General features: G+C 42.6%; 1 protein-coding gene across 10 annotated transcripts in view; it reads left to right on the top strand.

Moving 5' to 3' along the window:
- The window catches only part of FBRSL1 (fibrosin like 1), a 762,210-nt gene that overhangs the window by 665,741 nt on the left and 83,420 nt on the right, over positions 1-13,049 (top strand). For all 10 annotated transcript variants that reach the window (XM_083589754.1, XM_083589747.1, XM_083589750.1 and 7 more), the window contains one exon: positions 6,289-6,334. In XM_083589754.1, coding sequence (XP_083445880.1) covers positions 6,289-6,334 — 46 coding nt within the window. The remainder of the gene's footprint in view (positions 1-6,288; positions 6,335-13,049) is intronic.

The raw sequence follows: 13,049 nt of genomic DNA, 5'->3' as shown, positions 1-13,049 counted from the left end.
ATGGTCAAAGGCCTGGAAACGATGCCTTATGAGGAACTGCTAAGGGAGCTGGGCACGTTTAGCCTGGAGAAGAGGAGGTTAAGGGGTGATATGATAGCCATGTTCAAATATATAAAAGGATGTCACATAGAGGAGGGAGAAAGGTTGTTTTCTGCTGCTCCAGAGAAGCGGATACGGAGCAATGGATCCAAACTACAAGAAAGAAGATTCCACCTAAACATTAGGAAGAACTTCCTGACAGTAAGAGCTGTTCGGCAGTGGAATTTGCTGCCAAGGAGTGTGGTGGAGTCTCCTTCTTTGGAGGTCTTTAAGCAGAGGCTTGACAACCATATGTCAGGAGTGCTCTGATGGTGTTTCCTGCTTGGCAGGGGGTTGGACTCGATGGCCCTTGTGGTCTCTTCCAACTCTATGATTCTATGAAAAATAGAATTATCTTCCATCCCAAAGCTTTGGGCTGGACTTGTCTGCCTGCATCTACCAGTGGATGGCAGTGACAGTGGCAGCGGGGGGGGGGGGAATCTCATACAAGCAGTGAAACACTCAAGGGTACATGAAACCATTCCGTGCCTTGTGCCCCATTTTATAAGACTTTGCTACTGGTAGCTGGGGGAGGGTGGGAGGAAAGGGGTCTACAGAGTGGAAGTCAATGAATTATTTAACCTTTCAGCCCAAAGCATCTTAGGATCTGTCGTTTGTTAAGGGCACTGAGAGTTGTTAGGAGATCCCTATCCCTGTCCCAGAGCCACAGTTCTCAGAGTGGTTTAATAATTAAGTCCTCTTCCCAGAAGACGAAACCTGAGTAATTGTAGCTTTGTGAGGGGAATAGGGGTCTTCTAACAACTCCCAGCAACCATAACAAACTATTGCCATTATAAGAGAACAAGGGAGGTGTTCGTGGTGAGATCCTGCACCTTTTTTTCTAGAAAAATAACACTGGCCTTAGTCCAGTAGAGAGGCCAACACAGGCCTTTTGGTGCCTAAGGCTGAAGATGACTCCTTTCCTGTGTTGTAAAAACAGGATAATACATTAAATAGCTGACAGATTGGTTCCCTTTGTGGACACCCAAACTACTGCTTGAGGTGCTTCCTTACTCTGTCTACAAGAAGGGCACAAGTTCTCCAGTGTCTTTGGAATATAACTTCCCTCATCTCCCTCCTTTCTACAAACAAATGTAAACAGATTGCTTGGGGTAACAGAAAAGACAGGAGGAGAACTGCTATGGGCTCCAATTTCTTTAAATGGATATCTCTATTGGATAATAAACACACATTTGTTTCCTATTTTTCTGCATGGTCCACATGTGTGTATCCCCCATCTGTGGAGATACCCCATTTCCAGGGCATTCCCCAAAGCCCGCTGTTTCAAACCTGGGAAAACGCAACTCTTCCCCTAATGTCACATTTGCTGCTATTGTGGTTGTTGTGCAGAATGTGATTATGCTAATTTTGTTTGTGAGGTGCAGTACAAGTCTTCCCTTCCTCATTTGCACTACCTTTTATGAAAAGTCTTTTTTCAGATTTAAAACAAAGGTAAAGGCAGTGGCTATGTTTATCTATCACACTAAGCCGTGGTTTAGTGCAACATGCACAAACTAGAACCAAAATAAGTGGGTTGGTGGGGGAGAGGAAAGCTACTGTGAGTGTGTGTCTTGTGTGTTCCTACTCCCCATCCCCTCTCCTCTTCAGCGTGGCCATGAGGGAAAATCTAGAAGCTTCTGCTCTTTGTTTTGGTTAACTGTAGTTTGTTATATTATCTGGAGGGATAAACTGTGATTAACTATGGTTAGTTTCAAGGCAGCCAACCGCTAACAGTAGCTTATTGAAACTGACTATACTTAATATTAACAATGACTCCTGGTCCTGACAACATGCAAACAGTGGTTAATGTAAAGCAGAAGCAAATGAGGGGGCATGGGGAGTGCAGGCGCCCACGGTCTACTCCAGCTCATTTCTGCTTATGCATGTTGCACTACCATGGTTTAGCATGATGTGTGAATTCAGCTTCCTGTTTAGGAGTTCACATCTGGTTCAGTTTCTTTTTTTAAAAAAGTAAAATAGTAAAGTTATTGTCTGCCCCCTCTGCACATGTATTACACGACATAGGGTTTCAGTTTTAGTAAGCGAACAATATTTGGATTTATGTGTAATCATAATGTGATGCTTTCATGTAGGCCTGTTGAAGGCACCACAAAATACATTGCCTACATTAGCAATATCAAAGACTTACCATGGACACTGTGTGTTAAATGTGGTGAAATCGGTATTGTTCTGGGGACAGATTTTTCTGCAGGAGCTTAGCTTCATTGTTAGTATATATGTGGGTGAAAATCCTTTGTATTGGACACTGAAGTTATTGACTGAGCCGAGCCTTTAGTTTTTGTATATTCTTCTTCTTTAAATATCCCTCCCCATTTCCCTTTTGGTCCTTTATCCAAGGTTCAGAGGTTAAGGTTTGTTGATGTTGTTTCATTCTGCATTATCCACTGAACAATTGAACAGTTTCAGTAGATGAGTCCATTGATAAATCACACACACACAATCAAGTAACACAATTGGAACTGAAGGCTACCATTGTTGTGCACAATCATACAAGAACACTGATGCGCATGTACGCGCATGCACAGTTGACTCAGATATGAAAATTCAGTGACACTATGGTACACTGATTTAACTCCATGTTGTTGTCCTTCCACAGAAGGAAGGCAGGACGCTGTGATACAGTGCAATAAAATAATTCATGGTTGCTGCAAATTTGCAAGTGTCCCTTGCATGCAATGCAAATGGGAAAGGGAACTGGGACATCTGCAAGAACTGAGCTGTTGTGTGACTTGTGTAATGCAGTTCATTATCAAGTTAAGTGAATCTAGATTGCTGCTAACAGAGGCAGTAGATCTTCTTGGGTTTTTTAACTGGAATCCTGAGATACACTAACTGGAGGCAGGTACAAATATATGCATTTAGGATTAAATAATTCTGATCCCAGGAATTTGTTTTGAGTACCAGGGCCAAACTGAGTGCCTGTCCTTCCACAGAAAAAGGCATTCCTAGTTGCACACATGCAAACACCACTTCCTTCATTTCAGCAATATAATTTGGGGGTGAAGTCATAATTTGGGGGTAGAACCCAGTCTACTTTCTGCCCTACCCTGTTCTGTCTCTTCTTGCTAGTATTCTGGATGCAGCTGTAAATAATAAGCATGTTCAAGTTACACACAATGTAAAATTGATATTAAGCGACTTTTGGCGTGGTACTGAATTAGCACGAGAAGTGGGATTGTCTGTAGGGCAGGTACTGGGATGATGATGGGTGAGGTTGGCACAGCAAAAAGAGTGTTTGTGGTTTGATTGTATTTGGCCCCCTTTAGCCTGGGATTTAAATTCAGCACCAGTCAGTCTAGTGTCTGGAAGGTGTTTGCCTGTACCCCCAAAATAAAGGGCATCTAGAAGATCTAGTGAAAACTCGTTGTTTTAAGGATTTAGATGCTGTAGGTTGCAACCGTTGTTAATCCTACTCAGAGTAGACCCATTTAAATTAATGCACATGACTAACTTGGGCCTTTTAATTTCAGTAGGACTCAGCTGGACACGACACCGTATGTTTGCTCCTTAGTTTGTTGATAAAGAAATAGGTTGGCTGGGTAGACGGGGGCATTTGAGGTTTTGTTTTTTTACAGGGAATGGGAAAAGTGAATTGTCAGGAGCCTTTTTAATATGCTTGTCAGCATCACAGGGCTGGTCTGCAGTAAATAAATAACCAAAAGCTTGGCTAGGAATGGCAACTGACCTTTGTTTCACTTCTGCTGCAAAAGATGATTTAAACATAATAACCCTGAAGCAGAATTGCATCCACAAGAGATGCTCCATCTCCCAAAGGATTTCATGGGTTGTTTTGTTCAATGACCAGAGGCAACCTTTGGGGGAAATGTATGGCTAAACAGTTCTTTATCTTCTGGGTTCTGCCTCATCATCCACTGGTTGTTTTTTCTCCTCCTCCTTCAATCTCTCTCTCTCTCTCTCTCTCTCTCTCTCTCTCTCTCTCTCTCTCAGGCAGCTGCATTCAGTAAGATCCTGCCGCTTGTAAGCCCTTGTCACTCAGAAGTAACTCTTGATAGAGAGTATTCTTTTTTTACTGCCTGTAAAAGGCCCAGCCCAAAGGCCATTGAAGCAAGGAAAAATAAGCTCCCATTGATTCCGGTGATCCTTTTGGGTCAGGGCCCAGCATTCTAGCAAGTCTGGTTATGTTTCTCTGGGTTTTATTTTATTTTGCTTCCAAAATCTCTGGCTATGAAATATGCAGTGTTGCAGTACAATTCACGAGACACTTAATAATGCAAGCTTTCCGAGGAGTGGCAGAATAAAATCAATGATGTTGGAAAGAAAATCAACTTAGCTCAGCCATGAGTTGAATTAAAAATAAAAAAAATAAAAAATAACCACAGATCTCAACTCTTTCCTGTTAGACACACAGGCTGCAGTCTTTAACACATTAGCACTGCAATCTAAACCCTCTCTGTGCCATGTTGGGGAGGAGGGTTTGGATTGCATGGACCTGCCCCTCTCTTCCCAACCTCTGGCCATCGAGTGATGCCATTGTCACTCAGCCAGTTCAGCCTCATTCCACTTAGCGAACAGGTAGACTACGCATAGGCAACCTTCGGCCCTCCAGATGTTTTAGCCTACAACTCCCATGATCCCTAGCTAACAGGACCAGTGGTCAGGGATGATGGGAATTGTAGTCCAAAACATCTGGAGGGCTGAAGGTTGCCTATGCCTGAGGTAGAAGTGCTGTTCCTGACAGCAGCCTATGGAAAGCCTCAAAACATGGGGCCTTCCGGGGAAAGGGATGAGCCAGCCCCACCACTATCATATGACTTCCCCAGGTCCAATCTGGCCCTGATTGCTATACCAGCATCAAGCTGGTTCAGCAATTTGCCTGCCCCCTGACTTAGCAGGGCTGCAGGTATGGACGCTCCATTACTTTGCTGATCTTTTCCAGATGGCAACTTAAGTTTGAATTTCACTCTTACTCAGGGATAAGCCTTGCACTTTCTTTTATATCATGGATCTAGCCCACTTGGAATAGTGAAAACTTTTGTCTTGTGAAGGAATTTCACTACATTAACAACTACGTTAGGTAAAAATAGAAGACCCACAGGCTACTCTGTTACCCTCTTTCAGCAGCACATTTCAGAATAGTATTGTACAGTGCAATCCTTGAAAATAAGCAGGGCTGTCAAGCAGTTAGGGGATTTTAAGTCAATTAATTGTTCATATTAGTTTTGATCATCTAATCAACCAATAGGTCAAATTTGCTTTTGAGTGAAAAACTAACAGTTCTAAAGAAAATACGCTTTCTTGGCTTTTAGATGGTGGCTTATCATCAAATGGTATTCCCCACTGCCACACGGAACAGGAATGCCTCTTTTAAGATGGCACTTGCCATCTGAAGTTGTTTTAAGGGCAGCTATTAAAAATAATTTAAATACACCAGCCAGTTAATCTGGGGTCGCTTTTCAGTTAACTGAGTACAGCAATAGAATAAATATCAGAACCCCAAAATGATGACTATTTACCCTTTATATTTGCCCCATGAGCTTTTCTTGTTTCATGGAGTGGGAAGAACCCTTGAAAGATTTTATTTAAGAAAACCTTAATGTACATGGATTTTTCCTTTTTTTAAAAAACAACAACAGTGCGTGCTGCTATTATCCTGGCTGAAACCCAGTGCCCCTGATTACCATGAAGCTGTTTACAAGGTTTAGGTTAATTGGATTTCTTAACTACTTCCCAGGGCAGAAGTTACAGCATGGCTGGAGTTCAAAAAGCAGAATACAGCCTGGATATAAATGGGAGAAAGCAGCTTTGTTAATAAATCTGCTAAGCAGAGTGGTGAGGGAAGAAATGAGAGGGCCTGTGTTTTGGTACAATATAGGCCTCTTTTTTCTATATCTCTGCCACTCCCAGTTCTGTCCTTCCTTATTCAACAAGAGATAAGGATCCATCTCGATACCTTGTGCTTTCAGTGGGAAGAATAATTGAATATAGCTTATGTGTTGCATGGTTGCCTCAATGGATAGGAAAGATATGAGATCAGGGCCCAGTTTTCTCATTCTTCCTCTCCTGACCAGCTTCTCCATCCTTGGCTCTTTTTTTTAGTGGCACAACATTGCACCCTCCAGGTGTGACACATAACTGCAGTCTTCGACCTCAGACTGGTTTGTTTTGTTATTGCTGTTGGGAAATCATAAACTCTCATTTAGTTAACCCTCTTTCTTTTGTTCTTTTCAGGCTTCTGAAGGCTCAGAGAAGCTGTTCTCCCCTGCAGCAACTAAAGGTAGGTAATTTTGAAGAAATACTTCCCTGATGTTTTGTTGAGCTGCTTGTTGTTCATCTGAAGACATATTTCCAGGGCATGAAAACTACAAGATGCATTATCCATCCAGGTATAACCAGCAATACTGGGCTTAAGAGGCAGGCTGAGCTTTGGATCGCTCAGTTTGCCCTGGAGAACTCTGCCCGTTGTAAGATATATCAAGAGGCAACGCCCCATTGATTCCTTTTGCCCACTCTTTTCTCCAGGTCAGCCATGATTTTGTTGTTGTTGTTGTTGATTACGTCATTGGTGTAAAACTACCTTGTTCCGACCCTCAAGTGGATCATGCTTTTCCGGCCTAGGGCCACACGAGTGGAAGCGGCACCCTTCCTTCCATCTTTCTCGGGTTTTCAAGGGAGAGAGAGAGAAGACAGACACATGCACAAGGGGTAGACAGGCATACCTTTTATATTACTTTATATATATTTATGCAGACATATCTATAAAAATTAAATATGCTTTTGGAGGACTTTTCCGGGATCCTGAGTTATCACGTATCTGTTGTTGTGTCAGCTTGCTGTGGATTTTGTTGTAAGTTTTTTTTCCCTTACAAAGGTGGTAGTATTTTATTTTATTTTATTTATTGCTGCCAATGCGAATCCTACTCTGAACAGACCTGCTGAAAATAGTAAACATGATTAACTTAGGTCCATTAATTTCAATGGGTCTGCCCCGAATAGAACTTACCGGTAGTTGGTTACAACCCTAAGACTGCAGCCTTAATGCATGCTTAGCTCCGAGTGAACCCACACTGAACACAGCGGGCCTGTGCTCCAAATAAACATGAATAGGATTTGAGTGATTTTGTGGGTTCCGATACCATTTTTGTTGAGTCTGAAAACGTTGACAAAAGACTTGTACTTATTTATTATTTTGTACACAAAATGCCTATATTTGAAGGTGGGAAAACAAACTCAAAGCAACAGATAGGTTTCCAGTGGGCATATCCTGGGACATGTTTTGTTTTCCAGTATGGCTTTAACTGTCCACAACCATGAAATGGGCTTGGTTCAAATGGCTTTCTGCCAGATTTGGTCCTCTTCCCTTCCCCAGCCTTGCTCCCTGCCAGGAAACAATCATTAAACATAAAAGTATAGAGAGGTCCTCATCTGAGGGTGGTGAGCAGCGGCTGTTTCTTTGCTGTTTCTTGGCACGAGGCACTGCAGACATTTCTTCCTGGTGCAAAGGGAGTGAACTGTTCACTGTTGAGGCCTTTACAATATATCCTCCCTGCGAATAAATCAATGGACAAATAAGAAAAGGCTGTTTGTTTTGGCACCCAGCTTTCACACACATTGGTCTCTAAGACAGTCTCTCTTTCATATTCTTTTTCTCTCTTCTTTCTCTCTCTCTTTCCCCCCACCCCCCTTCCAATTTTCTGTCTGAAAGACAAGCTATTTACTTCAGGCCACATAGGAAAGAAGGTTGCTTGAATTATGGACTGCAAAAGGTTAATAATTCAGGGTAGTGAGGCTCTACAGCAGATGTAGCCAACGTAGTGCCTTCTGAATGTTGTGGGACTGTAACTCCCATCAGCCCAGCCAGTGTAACCAATGGCCATGGATGATGGGAGCTGCAGTCCAAAACAACTGGAGGGCGCCATGTTGTACCCCATTCTCTATGTGGTACAGCTCCCTCCTTTCCATCAGCACCCGGAACCTTAAGGAACCTTGCCTTGGAGCTACCTATCTCTTTATCTGCTGCTTTCTGTACTTGAAGCTCCAGAAGTATTTCTAGGAGAGGGGTGGGGAATACCGTGCTGGAGTCCTGTGTGGCCCTGCCACTGCTCCATCAAACCTGGCCCACTTGGTACCACTCCTCGTCTTTAGCCACAGGTGCTGCTTCTGTAAAGGATGTCCAGCAAGGCTTTCCACTTGCCACTGAGTAACTGTCCCAAAATACTTAGGATGAATTCCTTCCGGGCCCTAAGGTGTGATTCCCATGCAGGTCTGAGCCTTGGGGCCTCTTTGTTTAGAAGTTAAATGCTGTCCCCTTGACCACATTCTGAGGACACCGTCCACAGACTTCTTAAGGGACTTCTCACATTCCACTGCTGAACATCATGATAATATTATGCTGTGTGGGGTTTCAGGGCTGAAATCACTCAGCTCTTTCATGTGGTGGTGTTTTGCGGCTGCCACGTGTGTTTGTGGCGGGTTCCTCTTAGCCACCCCATCCCAAATGTCCATTACCATAATGCTTCATGACCATGAAGCCTTGCTCAGTAGGGTGTTGTGCCATCACTATTCTAGGGCATTCTGAGCAAGGAATATTTCTTAGAGAGGCATTGAGCTGCCATTTATTTTCTAGACCCAATTCAAAGTACACATGCTTGTAATTAAAACCCTAAGCACTTTAGGCCCCGTATATCTGATAGACCACCTCCTTCCCTACAGACTCTCCTGGGTGTTAAGATCAGCTGAGGGCCCTCTTGGTTGTTCTGGCCGTGGTCAGAAGTTCAGGGTGGTTGCAGCCCAGAAGAGAGAATTCTCTCCAGCAACCCCCAAGTTTTGGAATTTCCTCCCCCACAGAGGTGTGTCTGCTACTTTCTTTATATAGCTTTTCGTGAGTACTGAAGGGGCACCTCTTTCCCCCAGCACCTGAGATGTGTGTTCGGGACCCACTCTATTCCTGTGACTATGATTTATTTTAACTGTTTTTGATTCTGATTTTAGGTTATTGTAACCTACTCTGGGACTTACTGGTGAAGGACAGATAATAATAATAATAATAATAATAATAATAATAATAATAATAATAATAATAGGAGATGAGGGGTGCCGTCCCTTTCCCCTAAAGCCCTGTCCACACCGCTAGCATGAGAAATGTGCTATGCCACTGGTGTTAGATATTTGTTTGCATCATCCACTGGGCTTTGCAATTAGAGTAAAAAAAAATCAAAGATATGTATATAAACAACTAAGCAGGTAAAATTACCAGACTAAATTAAAACATCAGTCATTGCAATTTGTGTGCTGATATAAACATAGAAACACCACTGTGCAGATGAAATTGCCAAACTCAATCAGAATTTAAAAATTACATAGTTTAAAACTCAGGGCACTGCAGTTTTTGCTGCCACCAGCTAGTCTTTATCTCCAAGGAGAAAAGCCATGTAATAAGCGCCTAGACTCCCAGGTTGAGACTCTAAAAACAAAGTGATTAACTCTTTATGCAAATCTCCACACAAAGAGCCAAACAACAAAATATCAGCCACAGTTTTGACACTGCCATCTCCACATGGACATATCCAGTTTTGTAATGGTGTTCTCTTACAATGTGTACTGCTGAAGGCAGGCATATTCAGTTGTGCACTCAATAAAGTATATTCAGGTATGTTAGATCTTGTTGATACAATGCAACCGTATCAAGAGGACTAGCTGGGAAACAAATCGTACAAAGGACTCAATTTTCTCATTGCAGACAGATTATTTTCAAGCAAACATTGCCTCAGTATGTCCTTTGCTTTGTTCAAACCTAAATGTAATAACTCATGTGGTGATAGGCCAAAGACATAGCCACTTCTGGTGGCTCACCTGGAAAATTGCTGAAATGCCTTTCTTATTTTTCCACCTGCAAACGGGACAGCAAAATAGGTGGGGGTAGATAACAGCTGGCAGATTTTGGCTCGACACTGTTTTTGTACCTAACTGACCTTGCTTTCAGTGCTGAGGTCCAAATGTTGAAAAATGTTCCTGTCTTGCACTCAAACCAGCCTTGTAGATTTGCATGCTGCAATAATGAATATGTTTGTTGTTGTTTGTTGTTATACTTGTTTAATATTTAAAAATCAAGAAAGATATATTTAAATGGCCTTGTAGATAAGATCCCCAAATTTACTTCATGGAAATAGTAATTAATCATCATCATCCTCTGGACTGATAGAGGAGTGATGGAAAGCTGTATTTCTAGGTTGGGTGAGAAGAGGGGGCTTCACTCATCTACTTGCCTGCCTGGCTTCTTGCTGAGTGTAGAAGAAAGATCAAGGATTCCACCTCTCTCATTCCAGCCCAGCCACCCACTCACTTGCATGCAGTTCCTGGCCATCAATGGCTAACAGACTTAAATATAAGGTTGCCTCAAAATCTGGTGCCCTTCAAGTGAAAAAGCCCTACCAAAGGACTTTGAGTCGAGTAGCCAGCTCATACAGTAACTCTAACATCTTTGGTGTTCTACCGTAAAAAGGGCCAATAAATCTCTGATTTTAAAGAGAGCTGTGGCTACTTCTTGTTAACATTTTTTAACTCCTATTGTAGAGAGGATGGACTCTCTGAGCTTTAGACTATCTAAATATAGTTTCCAAATACTATGACTTTCAGAATTTCATGTTGGGAATCTTAGGTGACATACCCATGCAGCAGACATGTTTCCCCCAGTTCCAATCACCACACAGACAGATTAAGGTCCAAATAGTTTACTGTTGCAAAAGATAAAGGCTTCAGTAATACAGTTCTGGATATGCATACAGCTTGTAGGCTTTGCAGATACATATAAATACTAATAATTTCTGTTGCTTCAGCAATTTAAGACATAACACAGACTATGACTCCCTTCTCAAGACTCGCTAATGAGTTGACATGCTATAATCACTTGGCTGTTGCCATAGTAACTAGCTTGGCTGACCAGGCACCTGTTGGTTTTATTTCATATATAGGGTGATTTATGCCAATGAAGGAAGTTGACTCCTTCCTCCGTGTCCAGTTCCTCAAACATTTCAAACTGGTTTAACTTTCATAAGTGTCCTCCAAGTAGCCCTGCCTAAGCACCATAGATTTGTGACGGAGCAGGGAATCTCTTGTCCCCTTGCAAAACTACAGCCCCTAGAGATCACTGGGGCAAACAGCTGAGCCGGGTTTTGAATTGGTATGTTAGCTTGGACATAAATGAAGCTCTGACTGCAAGTCACAGTAGTTGGCAGTCCTTGCTGCTAACTGCCAAAATTGCATATGGTAGTAGTAGTAGTAGTAGTAGTAGTAGATTTTGACCTATAGACAGACACACACACCCCAGTGGTTTCCACACACACTTTCCATTCACTGCCTTCACTGGTATTAAAGTCTGATGTGCCGTCACTTCTTGAAGACTGTGGACCACCCAACCCCAAAAGAAAAAACCTGTAAGGACTGCACCATCATCTCTTTTAGCATTGTCCACTGGATGTATTAAAAGGATCGTCATTGTTCCAGAGCATTTTAATTCCATAGAACTTGATAGGCACCCTTTACTAGGGAGAAACCCCAGCTTCTTAGAGCTACTTAAACCCTTCAGAGTAATGGGCTTAAAAAAGAATCTGACCAGTCAGTACAGCCTTTGCTGAGCAGAAACCACATTTCCTCAGCAGGTAGCCTCTAATTGTCAATGTGGGATGATCTGCAACTGCCTGCCCATGTGGGCTAACAGCTTGCAATCCTTTTGAAGTCTCTGCCTTTTATTTTATTGTCTTTTTTATTTTGTCTTCCTGGCCACAGAATAGTGCCTCAGGCCAGCAAGAGAGATTTCTTGTTAAGAGGACTCTGAGGTTTTGACTAGCATGTCTGATCCAGGAAAGAGACCGTGTTCTTTGGAGATCAGGGCTGCATAATTCTGTTGCCTTAAGGGGACTGAGTGTTTTCCTATGTTCCCCCCACTCCCCTTTCCTTCCCTGCTGTGCTAAACTGTCATAGTAAATCATTTTAAAAACTAGAAATGCAAAACCTCCAGAGATAGGGCATGCTGCTTCAGAATGGATACCTTATTATTTCAAGAAGGACTTGGGGGCGTGGGAGGGTTTGGAAATGGATGGTTACTTCACCTGGCTCCCGGCAGGCTTCCAGTGAAGTGGAAACTAACACAGGCGAAGCTGCTCTCAGCATATACAGTACTCTGCAGCCTTCTGTTTTTGTCTAGGGAAATGAGCTTGGCGGAAAGAGATCCAGGCTATGCCCCCGCTGCTGCCTGTGGTCTGACCCTGGGCAAGTTCTTTTGCTTCTGCATTTCCTCTGTTCCTCCCCCACTTGTTTCTCTTGTCTTCCTTAGAGGCATGGAATTCGTCAGCGAGATGAAATATTTTATTGAGGCCAACCAGTAATGGAGATGGCTAATTAGATTTCCTTTTGGCCGGGAGTGGGTGGTTCTTGCTGGATCTCAGTTTACACAAATGAAAAGTAATCTGGAAAAAAAAAGTCAAATGAAAACAGTCCGTCATAATTAGCAGCTGTTCCAGCACTTTGTCTGAAATCTAAATGTGTGGGAGCCATCCCTTTCAGGCCTGCCTTTTAATGGTCCGAGTACTATATTGCCTGATTAAAGCTTGATAAATCTCTTAGGCAGCTGGTTGACCAAATGCAAGAAGTGGATGCACAGAATCAGTGAGTCTCTTTATGTGGAAAGTAAGGAGAGCTGGTGTGGTGTCATGAAACAGGGCAACCCCAGTTCAGAACTTTGTTCAGGTATATGAAGCGATTTGACCTTGGGACAGTTACTATTTCTCAGCCTAGCCAACTTTACAGGGTTGTTTTGGGGATAAAATTTGGTCGAGGAAAAAAGAATAATAAGCAACCCATATTTTATCTGCCTTCTCCTGGTTTTTAAAGTCCAGTTCCATTTCACAGAAATTGTAGGTACATTTATTTAAATGCTGTGTATATGTGTTTTTGCGTTGTATGGGAGCCATCCCCATCGTTTGTATCTGTACATG

This window comes from Podarcis filfolensis (assembly GCF_964270895.1).
Source record: "Podarcis filfolensis genome assembly, chromosome: 16".
Classification (NCBI taxonomy): domain Eukaryota; kingdom Metazoa; phylum Chordata; class Lepidosauria; order Squamata; family Lacertidae; genus Podarcis; species Podarcis filfolensis.
The sequence above is the reverse complement of the archived record's forward strand: the minus strand, read 5'-3'. Positions and strand labels throughout refer to the sequence as shown.